The sequence below is a fragment of the Pristis pectinata genome, chromosome 2 (assembly GCF_009764475.1).
Source record: "Pristis pectinata isolate sPriPec2 chromosome 2, sPriPec2.1.pri, whole genome shotgun sequence".
Classification (NCBI taxonomy): Eukaryota; Metazoa; Chordata; class Chondrichthyes; order Rhinopristiformes; family Pristidae; genus Pristis; species Pristis pectinata.
In genome coordinates this window covers 3,150,509-3,162,571 of record NC_067406.1, presented here as the reverse complement: position 1 = coordinate 3,162,571, position 12,063 = coordinate 3,150,509, and the positions used below count along the sequence as shown (strand labels likewise).

General features: G+C 43.4%; 1 protein-coding gene across 2 annotated transcripts in view; it reads left to right on the top strand.

Annotated features, from left to right (window-relative positions):
• Positions 1–12,063, top strand: part of LOC127582954 (sideroflexin-5-like) — a 236,129-nt gene that overhangs the window by 1,490 nt on the left and 222,576 nt on the right. For both annotated transcript variants that reach the window (XM_052038623.1, XM_052038615.1), the window contains exon 2: positions 7,701–7,769. In XM_052038623.1, coding sequence (XP_051894583.1) covers positions 7,701–7,769 — 69 coding nt within the window. The remainder of the gene's footprint in view (positions 1–7,700; positions 7,770–12,063) is intronic.

Here is a 12,063-nt window from a genome sequence, read left to right as displayed (position 1 = left end):
GCTGAGTGTTTCCAAAACATTCTGGTTATTTTAAATAAAGCAGAAAATAAGTACCTCTTTAGAAGAGTGCAATGTGAGCATGGAATACACGATAAGATATCTTTATTAGTCACATGTATATCGAAACACACAGTGAAATACATCTTTTGCGTAGAGTGTTCTGGGGGCAGCCCGCAAGTGTCGCCATGCTTCCGGCACCAACATAGCATGCCCACAACTTCCTAACCCGTACGTCTTTGGAATGTGGGAGGAAACCGGAGCACCTGGAGGAAACCCATGCAGACATGGGGAGAACGTACAAACTCCTTACAGACAGTGGCCGGAATTGAACCTGGGTAGCTGGCGCTGTAATAGCATTACACTAACTGCTACACTACTGTGTAAGCTATCTGTTGTAATGATACTGAAGGAGGACATTTGGACCTTCTGTCCTAGTTGGATCTCAGTGGACCAATTCCAATAAGTCCCAAGCAAAAAACACTGCTAGAGGAACTCAGCGGGTCAAGCAGTGTCTGTGGAAGCAAAGGAGTAGTCCTGATATAGGATCTCAGACTGAAATGTTGCCCATCGCTTTGCCTCCACAGATGCTGCTTGACCTGCTGAGTTCCTCAAGTAGTATGTTTTTTGCTCCAGATTCCAGCACTTGCAGTCTCTTGTGAATCTAATCAGTTCTACTCCCTCTCTATATATCACCCTGTACCTCTGCAACTTATTTTCTCTCATGATGACTGTCAGCTCCCCTTTGATTCCTTTTGTTGTTGGCCAACATTAAGAAGTAATTTGCATTAGGCAATTAACCTACCAGTACATTTTTGAGAAGGAAACTGAAGGAAACCATTGTGATCAGGGAAAGAGCTTGAACATGCCAACTCTCCACAGACAGTACCGAAGTCAGGATCAAACTTGGGTCCCTGCAGCTCTGAGGAACAGGGGGACCTTTGAGTGATTGTCTACAGATCCATAAGAGGTAGCTTGATAAAATGTCTTAAAAGGCATATCAGATGCTCTCCCTTGTTAGTTAAGGCAGAGTATAAGAGCAGGTTGGTTATGCTAGAACTCAATATCATCATTTTAGGCAGTGCCTCGGTATCAAAGATGACTTGCTTCCATTTATGATTGATGAGGCCAATGTGGGATCTGCTGCAGATTTTTCACAGAAGGTGCTTGACGGCAAGGCAGATGGGCAGTTTATCAGGAACGTGCACCTACTAGTTTATGCTGAGCTTCTATCTGCTCGATCCATGGATATTCTCAGTCCCACCCTGAATGCTCCTCTGTTTTGAGTGGCCATGGGCCAGGGAGTCCCAATGAGTCGGTGGGAACGTTGCGCTTTTTTCAGGGTGAATTTGAGAATATCCTTGAATCTTTTCCTCTGTCCACCTTAATCTCTTCGCATAACAGAGTTCTGAATAAAGTGTCAGACATGTGAATGATATGGCCAATCAACAGAGCCAACTCTGTGTAATTGGGGCTTCCACGCTGGTATGTTGGCTGGGGAGCAGGTTTGTAAGATCAGATGGCATATTGTAGCTGCTAATTCTTATGTTCTACTAATTATTGTGTTTTCCAGTCCTGTACTTAGATTGGAGGATTTTGCAGTGAGTGTGCTGGTATCTTTCCTGTACCTGTCATGGGTAGTCCAACTCTCAATCATATAGAAGGGGTAGCAGTCACTGCTGCTCCATAGATTTGAGGTCTTGATTTTCAAAAGCCCTTTTCTACGGTTGGTAACGGTTGTGCTGATGCAATTGTGATGGTAAATTTTATCATCAATGTTCCTCTTGGCTCAGGAGCGGCTCCTGAGGTACAATTTGAAGTTAGATTTTTGTTTTCTTCTCAACACTCAAATCAAGATTGCAACACATATTTCTGCAACTTCCCCTCGTAATCAGCCCTGTAAGGAACAGCATCATTCTAGTGAATTTGCACTGTTTACCCCCCTCTAACTGAACGAGCTTTTCAAATGTGTTATTTGAATGTGTTGCGTTTAAATGAAATATATTTGTTTTTAAATACTCCAACAGAGAACCCAGGACACAACACTTTAAAAGATAGTCCACCCATGTTCCCTCTCCCTTTGTTCACCTTTTCCATCCCCTACTCCTCCCTCCCCCCCATTACCAACATTCACCCTCCCCACCTGGTCCCCTCAGCCACTCACACACACATTGTATCTTCTCCTGTGTTCACATTTCCTAACCCCTCTCCCAATTGGTTTTCTCTGCCCATCATCCATCCCATACCTTTCCACCTATCACCTAACAGCCTTTTAAAAGACAATTGGACAGGTACATGGATAGGAAAGGTTTAGAAGGTTATGGGGCCAAACACAGGCAAATGGGACTAGCTTGGATGGGGCATCTTGGTCAGCATGGACCAGTTGGGCTGATGGGCCTGTTTCTGTGCTCTGTGACTCTAGGACTCTTCTCTCCCCCACCCTCTCATCAACTTAGATCCATCTTCCCATCATCTCCCCCGCACCCCCTTTACTTAGTTCCACCTATCATTTGCCAGCTTTTGCCTTGCTCCTCCCTCTCACTTCCAGATACAGGCAGTCCTTGGGTTCCGTTCCTGACAACTGTCTGTAATTTCTCTGTAAGTCAGAAATATCCATCTTCTATAGCTACCCATATCGTATTGCTTTACATACACTTGCTATAATTCTTTTCATCAAATATTCATCCTAATACTACCTAATAAAACTAATGGAATATATACAGTATTCAGTCATTATTGAATACCATGAAACAAATTATTACTATCTTGAAAAATGCTTTAAAACTGTATGAGAGAATTTAAAAAAGGCTCTAAAGGGAAGTTGCTGAGAGGCTGTTTTTCCCCCTAACTCTGGTCTGGAAGTAGGGAGTGTTGAGGTAAATTTGCCTTCTATCTCTCACACTGAACACTCCCAAGTACAATGTGCAACTGCTATTAAAGTGCCTTTCAGCATAATTGAATAAGGATGAATTTCTGTCTCACTCCCTTTGGTTCTGACAAGTCACCTCAGGGGACACTAACACTAGGGGTTGTGAATATTTGGAATTCCGTAATGCAGGTTGAATTTAAACTGAACCTAGAAAAAATGGAATGTGTGTGGAAAATAGCTATTTAAACCTATAAACAACAAGTACAGAGTTGTGGATGCTCAGTTGTCAGATATATTCAGAGCTGATACTGAGATTCTGAGATCCTGGAAAGAAGTGGACTGCAACTTGAAGATCTGCAGTGATATGAAGTGGTACAGCCACAAAAGGCACTATAGATGAAACTGTTTTGCTACAGTATACAAATAAAATCTTTTTGACTATGCCAAAAGGGTCTTGTTTAAAATACCAGGGAGAAGAAATGGATCAGAAATTGTTTTGATGTCAAAAGCAGGAGTGAGACGAAGAACAGTTTAACATTCTCGACCTGTGTACTAACTGATGGGGATAAGTTGACAGGTTCAGTGGTCTCTTGTGCTTTTGAGAATTCATTTATCCCTTGAATCAGCTCAACATCTTTTGTTCAGGCAGAGACATGTTGGAATATAATAGGAACAAGACCATGCCAGATTCCTTACCTAGAAAAAGATATAGTAGCATTGCAAGCCGTCCAAAGGAGAATCAGAATCCAGTTTATTATCGATGACATATATTGTGAAATTTGTTGTTTTGCAGCAGCAGTACAGTGTAAGACATAAAAATTACTTTGTTACCAAAAATAAATAAAATAATGCAAAAGAGGAATAACAAGGTAGAATTCAGGGACTGTTCAGAAATCTGATGGCGGAGAGGAAGAAACTGTTCCTGAAACATTGAGTGTGGGTCTTCAGGCTCCTATACCTCCTCCCCGATGGTAGTAACGAGAAGAGGGCGTGTCCTGGATGGTGAGGGTCCTTAATGATGGGTGCCGCCTTCCTGAGGCACCGCCTCTTTAAGGTGTCCTCGATGGTTGGGAGGATTGTGCCTGTGATGGAGCTGGCTGAGTCTACAACCCCCTGCAGCCTCTTTCGATCTTGCACAATGGAGCCTCTGTACCAGGCAGTGATGCAATCAGTCAGAATGCTCTCCACTGTACATCTATCAAAATTTGCTAGAGTCTTTGGTGACATACCGAATCTCCTCAAACTCCTAATGAAGTAGAGCAGCTGGCGTGCCTTCTTTGTGATTGCATCAATGTGCTGGGCCCGGGATAGATCCTTTGAGATGTTAACACCCAGGAACTTGAAGCTGCTCACCCTTTCCACTGCTAACCCCTCAATGAGGACTGGTGTGTGTTCTCCCAACTTCCCCTTCCTGAACCACCAGGCTAATTCCTGGGATGAGAGAGTTGTTCTATCATGAAAGGCTAGACAGTTTGGGTTTGTGTTCATTGGAGTTTAGAAGAATGAGGGGTGATCTTAATGAAACATATAAGATCCTAATGGGGCTTGCTGAGGCAGATATTGAGATGATTCCACGAGTGGGAGAGTCATGAACAAAGGGACATAGCTACAAAATTAGGGGCCAGTCATTTAAAACTGAGGTGCGTAGAAATTTCTTCTCTTGGGGTAGTGAATCTCTGGAATTCTCTGCCCATGAGGATGATGGAGGCTAGGTCGTTAAATAGATTTATGAGGAGGAATTTCTTTAGCCAGAGGGTCATGAATTTGTGGAATTCATCGCCGCAGATGGCTGTGGAGACCAAGTCATTGGGTGTATTTAAAGCGGAGGTTGATAAGTTATTGATTAGTAAGGGTGTCAAAGGTTATGGGGAGAAGGCAGGAGAATGGGGTTGAGAGGGAAAAATAAATCAGCCGTGATTGAACTCAAGCAGACTCGATGGGCCGAATGGCCTAATTCTGCTCTTATGTCTTACTAAAGGTGGAGACAGATAAACATTTCAAAGAGCGACGAGTTGAGGGATATGGGGAACTGGAACAGGAGTTGAGGTCAGCATAGATTGGCCATGATCATATTAAATGACAGGGTAGGCTTGAGGGGCTGAGTGGCCTACTCCTGCTCCTGTTTTCTTGTGTTCTTGACTGCTGCTCTAATCAACTCCTCCATTCATTCAGTCTTGGTTACTTGGGCCTGACCAATTGTCAAAGGTTACTGATATTTCAATAAAATGCAGGGTTGAATATTGGATTCAAACTCTGTTCACTTCAGACTATGTGGCAATTCAAGTTGTTCAATAGGTTCTGTCTATTCAACCTTGTTTTTTTGTCGTGTATTGCAGTGGTGCACTGACTGGTTTCTAAACAAGCTCATTGACAACTTAATTAGCCCTGTCACGCAGCCTTGGCAGAATGTTGCCAAAAATAAATTAAGCAGACTTAAGTGACCGACTGTGGCTGAGTTGAATTGCTCAGGTTGATTTGTGGCTCAAGGGTTGGAGACTAATGGTCTGTCACCTGCGTAAAACATCTGTGCTTAGTCTGGAGACAACCATCACCAACATCCAGTCAGGCAGGCACCACAACCCTTTCCTCTCTGCCCCTGATCCACCTGGCCCCCTTCACCATGTCTCATTCTCCTTCTCCCCACACTCCATCTGCCCATCACCCACACACACCTCCCACCGGTTTCCTCTCTCCCACTACTCCCCTCTGCCCTCCCCACCTCCCTCCTTTTATTCCATGCTCCACCTTCCTCTCCTATCAGGTTCCATTATCTTCAGCCCTATCACATCCACCTATCACCTCCCAGCTTCTGGCGCTACTCCCACTCTCCCCTCCCTCATCTCTCTATCACCCCCCCCCCCCCACCCCACTTGGATCCACTTATCACCTGCCAGCTCTTGCTCCACCCGTTCTCTCTTCCTTTTTACACTTTGACTATCTCCCCTCTATTTTTATCCAGATGAAGGGTCTCAACCCAAAATCTCGACTGTCCATTCCCCTCCATAAGTGCTACCTGACCTGCTGAGTTCCTCCAGCACTTTTTGTGTGTGTTGATCCAGAGTAAAGTGTTACAGTTACAGAGAAAGCACAGTGCAGGCAGACAATAAGGTGCAAGGCCATGACGGGGTAGATTGTGAGGTCAGGGGTCCAACTTATTGTACTAGGGGAACATTTAATAGTCTTAAAACAGCGGGGTAGAAGCTGTCCTTGAGCCTGTGGTACGTGAAGCAGGGCAGAGTAGATCTCTTCTGTGTGCTGGCCATTATTTATCTTGTTTATCAAATTATTAACTCAGAAAATGCTGGAGATACTGAGCAGGTCAGCTGGTATCCATGGAGAGACAAAAACATTTAATACATCGGGTCCTTAACCTTTCATTGGAATATTTTTACCTGTTGGAAATTTTTTTATTGGAATTGTTTTTACCTGTACTACATCAATGCACTCTGTACTAACTCAATGTAACTGTACTGTAATGAATTGACCTGTACGATCGGTATGCAAGACAAGCTTTTCACTGTACCTCGGTACAAGTGACAATAATAGAGCAATACCAATACCAATTTGTCTTGCTGTTGTTTGTGCACAAATTACTTTTGAAATTTCCTTCGTGTAACACTTCTGGGAGTATATTTTGGGTGTGAAGCACTTGGATGTCGGGGTGTGAAGCACTTGGATGTCGGGTGAGGTGCTGTAGAAATCCAGATTTACAGCTCTTTGCCTCTCTTACATGCACCCTTATCCAGCTGATCGCACTGTTTAATCTCTGGCTGGATATCGAGCACCTTGCCCAGTGTACCACTAAAGGGCAGCACAGTTGAGCAGCTGTCTCACAGTACCACAGACACGGGTTCAAGGGACTTGAGTCCTGTCTGTGTGGAGTCTGCACGACAGCCCCTGTGACCACGTGGGTTTCCCCTGGGTGCTCTGGTTTTGTTCCTCATCTGGGTTGGTAGGTTAATTTGCCACTGTGAATTACCCCTAGCGTGGAGGAGAGTGGTAGAATTTGGGGGTATTGATGAGAATGTGGGGAGAATAAAAAAAATCAGATTAATGTAGGATTAGTGCAAATCAGTAGTTTATGGTCGGCGTTGATTTTGTGGGCAGATGCCCTCTTTCTGTACTGTATCCCTCTATCCTCCCACATTCCAAAGACGTACAGGTTAGGAAGTTGTGGGCGTGCTACATTGGCGCCAGAAGCGTGGCGACACTTGCGGGCTGCCCCCAGAACACTCTACGCAAAAGATGCATTTCACTGTGTGTTTCGACGTACATGTGACTAATAAAGATATCTTATATTTACCCCTATACTACTTTCTTAACCTCATTGGAATCTTAATTCCATAACCTTTTGGTATGTATGATTTGTCTGGATGACATTTTCTCTATTTTGACTTGAAAACATTCTTATTTTGAAATTCCATTATGGCCTTGCCTCCACCCTACATTCCGTGTCTTCCATTTCAATTTATAGATTTATTTTTCCCTGATTTCCAAATCCACCATTGGTGGCAATGCCCCAGAGTTTACATCCTTATACCTGGAATTCTCTCAGCCCCTGAGTCTTGCTGCATCTCTCCTGTCCTTTAATCAACTCATATCTTCCTCACCATGTTTTCGATTGTATAAAGTGCCCTGGGACAATTTTATGTTATATAAATGCAAATGCTAACTGAATTATGTTGTTTATTAAGATTTCAGCTGCAACACACACTTGCATTTTTCCATATGCAAGCAAAACATTTTTTTTTGTTACCAGCTTATGTGGATTATGCTTTTATCTCTTTTTTTGTGAATGTTTGTTTCTGATTTGTGTTTTCCCTTTTTCTTTCAGTCTACTTTCTCTGGGCGTTTCAGACATTTCCTGGATATCATTGATCCTCGGACTCTGTTTGTCACTGAGGTATTCTATGCAGTGTGTGGTTTTAAGTTCTGTTTAATACTTGCAGTGTGAAAACTTTGCAATTCTCTATTATATCATGCTGTGACTCCTCGGTTATGTCTATTCAAGGTCAGGATTAATTTTTGGACAGGGAAATCTAGGGTAAAAGGGTTCGGGTGGAAGGTTGAGCTACATGAAGATGCATCCCTAACAGATAAAAGGCCAGACTCTTTCGTCACTTCCGCAAAGTATGTCCTTTCTCAGCAGCAGGTGGATGGAAGTGGTCCTGGAACTCCTAAGTATCCAACCGAGGTGCAATGGTTTCGCTGTATTGGTTAAACACTGACAAATAACCCTCCCTGACTGGGGATCAGAGGGGAAAACCTTTTGCACAGAGTGGTTGATATTTGGAACTCACTGCCATAGAAAGCATCCTATCTGGATGTTTCACTGCTTGGTATGGCAACTGCTCTGCCCAGGACCACAAGAAACTGCAGAGAGTTGTGGACCCAGCCCAGCGCATCACGGACACCAGCCTCCCCTCCTTGGACTCTGTCTTTACGTCTTGTTGTCTTGGTGAAGCAGCCAGCATAATCAAAGACCCCACCCACCAGGGACATTCTCTCTTCTCTCCCCTTCCATCGGGTAGAAGATACCAGAGCCTGAGGGCACGTACCACCAGACTTAAGGACAGCTTCTACCCCACTGTGATAAGACTATTGAACAGTTCCCTTATACAGTGAGATGGACTATGACCTCATGATCTACCTTGTTGTGACCTTGCACCTTATTGCACTGCACTTTCTCTGTAGCTGTGACACTTTACTCTGTACTGTTACTGTTTTTACCTGTACTACATCAATGCACTCTGTACTAACTCAATGTAACTGCACCGTAACGAATTGACCTGTACGATTGGTTTGTAAGACAAGCTTTTCACTGTACTTCGGTACAAGTGACAATAATATACCAATACCAAGTTGGCGGAATTAGGTGCAATCGCAAAGAAATATTTAGATGGGCACTTTAATAGGCAAGGCACAGAATGACATGCACCTTGTGTGGACAAATGGGATTAGTGTAGATGAGTAAATCAATTTAGTGTAGATCTAAGTTTGCTGGTGACACTAAATTGAGTGGAAAAGCAAATTGTGCAGAGGATGCGGAGAGTTTTCAGAGATGCATAGATAGGTTAAGTGAGTGGGCAAGGGTCTGGCAGATGGAGTACAATGTTGGTAAATGCAAGGTCATCCACTTTGGAAGGAAAAATAGAAGATCAGATTATTATTTAAATGGTGAAAGATTGCAGCATGCTGTTGTGCAGAGGGGCTTGGGAGTGCTTGTGCATGAATTGCAAAATGTTGATTTGCAGGTGCAACAGGTTATCAAGAAGGCAAATGGAATGTTGGCCTTCATTGTTGGAGGGATTGAATTTAAGAGCAGGGAGGTTATGCTGCAACTGTACAGGGCACTGGTGAGGTCGCACCTGGAGTACTGCGTGCAGTTCTGGTCTTCTTACTTGAGGAAAGATATACTGGCTTTGGAGGCGGTGCAGAGGAGGTTCACCAGGTTGATTCCAGAGATGAGGGGCTTAGCCTATGAGGAGAGATTGCATCGCCTGGGATTATACTCACTGGAATTCAGAAGAATGAGAGGGGACCTTATAGAAACATATAAATTTATGTAAGGGATAGATAAGACAGGCAGGAAGGTTGTTTCCACTGGTAGGGGAGACTAGAACCAGGGGACATAGCTTCAAGATTCGGGGGAATAGATTTAGGACAAAGTTGAGTGAAAACTGCTTTTCCCAGAGAGTAGTGAATCTGTGGAATTCTTTGCCCAGGGAAGCAGTAGAGGCTATTTAAGACACATTTAGATAGGTTTTTGCATAGTAAGGGAATTAAGGGTTATGGGGAAAAGGCAGGTAGGTGGTTCTGAATTCTGGTTCTGGTTCTGCTGGAGCAGGCTTGACGGTCCAGATTGTTGTTTCCTGCTCCTATTTCTTGTATTCTTAAAAGATCGACGTGGATATGGTTGGCTGAAGGGCCTGTTGCTGTGCTGTACAACTCTATGACTCTAATTACCACCTAAGTCCTCCCTCAGCTGGTGAATGAATATGTGTCCTTGGAAGAAGCACTAAAGGTTATATGGACACAAAATGTACTCTGGTTGGGGGAATTCAATTCATCACCAAGAATGGTTAATTGATAGCACAACCACTGGCCAAACTAGCTTTGACCTGAAGCACTTGCAGCAGGTAGTCAGCAAACCAACATGAGGGATAAACCTACTTGACTGTTGTCCTTGTCCTTGCCAATCTCCCTGTGGCAGGTAGCTTTGTCTGTAATTGGACTGGTACACTGTTCAATTGATCACAGTTCAATCCTTGTGAAACAAAGTCCTGTCTTCACACCAAGGACACCCACCATCGTATTGTGTGACAAAGCACTTGCGATCAATGGGATAGAACATAGAACACTACAGCACAGTACAGGCCCTTCGGCCCATAATGTTGTGCCGACATTTTATCCTGCTCTAAGATCTATCTAACCCTCCCCTCCCCGGCCCTCCCCCATAGCCCCCTGATTTTCTATCATTCATGTGTCTATCTAAGAATCTCTTAAATATCCCTAATATATCTGCCCCCACAACCTCTGCAGGCAGTGCGTTACACGCACCATCCATTCTCTGTGTAAAAAAAAAACTTACCCCTGACATCCCCTTTATACCTTCCTCCAATCACCTTAAGATTATGTCCCCTCATGTTAGCCATTATCACACTGGGAAAAAGTCTCTGACTGTCCACTTGATCTATGCCTCTTATCATTGTGTACACCTCTATCAAGTCACCTCTCATTCTCCTTCTCTCCAAAGAGAAAAGCCCTAGCTCGCTCAACCTATCCTCATAAGACATGCTCTCCAATCCAGGCAACATCCTGGTAAATCTCCTCTGTACCCTCTCTAAAGCTTCCACATCCTTCCCGTAATGAGGCAACCAGAATGGAACACAATACTCCAAGTGTGTTCTGACCAGAGTTCTATAGAGCTGCAACATCACCTCACGGCTCTTGAACTCAATACCCCACCTAATGAAGGCCAACACATCATACGCCTTCTTAACAACCCTATCGACCTGCGTGGCAACCTTGAAGGATCTGTGGACGTGGACCCCCAAGATCCCTCTGTTCCTTCACACTGCCATTAACCTTGTATTCTGCCTTCAAATTTGATCTCCCAAAGTGTATCACTTCACACTTATCTGGTTTGAACTCCCATCTGCCACTTCTCAGCCCAGCTCTGCATTCTATCAATATTCTGTTGTAATCTGAATTTGCGAGCCAATTCTGAATCCACACAGCCAAGTTTCCCTGGATCCCATGCCTCCTGACTTTTTGAATAAGCCTTCATGAGGAACCTTATCAAACACCTTACTAAAATCCATGTACACCACATCCACTGCTCTACCTTCATCAATGTGCTTTGTCACATCCTCAAAGAATTCGATCAGGCTCATGAGGCCCCTCACGACCTGTCCCTCACAAAGCCATGCTAACTGTCCCTAATCAGCCTATGCTTCTCTAAATGCTCATAAATCCTGTCTCTACGAATCTTCTCCAGTAATTTGCCCACCACTGAAGTAAGACTCACTGGTCTGTAATTCCCAGGGTTATCCCTACTCCCTTTCTTAAACAAAGGAACAACATTTGCCACCCTCCAATCATCCGGCACTACTCCTGTGGCCAGTGAGGACGCAAAGATCGTGGCCAAAGGTGCAGCAATCTCTTCCCTTGTTTCCCGTAATAACCTTGGATATATCCTGTCTAGCCCCGGTTACTTTCTTTTTCAATCTTTTTATTAGTTTTCAAATTAATACAGATTAATATATAACATCAATGTTTGTACATGTAATACAAAGAGATTAGGAGAACAATCATGGCCTAGATAATCATAAAGATCAATAAAATATTTAAAAAATCTGTAGATCCCACGATCTCTTAGTAAATGAATATAAATAATCCCCAAATCAATAAGAAAAATTATAAACAATATATCAAACCAAACTAAACTAAACAGAAAAATTTCAAAAAAAAAAGAAAAGAAAGACTGGACTGAAATTTCTCAGTGGAAACAGAGCAATATTATGTCGTCAACTCCGTTCCTCTAAATTGGAAAGTTATTGAAAGGGGATCTATATCATGTGAAAATATTGAATAAATGGACTCCAAACTTACTCAAATTTAAGCGAAGGATCAACAGTACCACTCCTAATTTTTTCCAAGTTTAAACATGATATAGTTTGAGAGAACCATTGAAA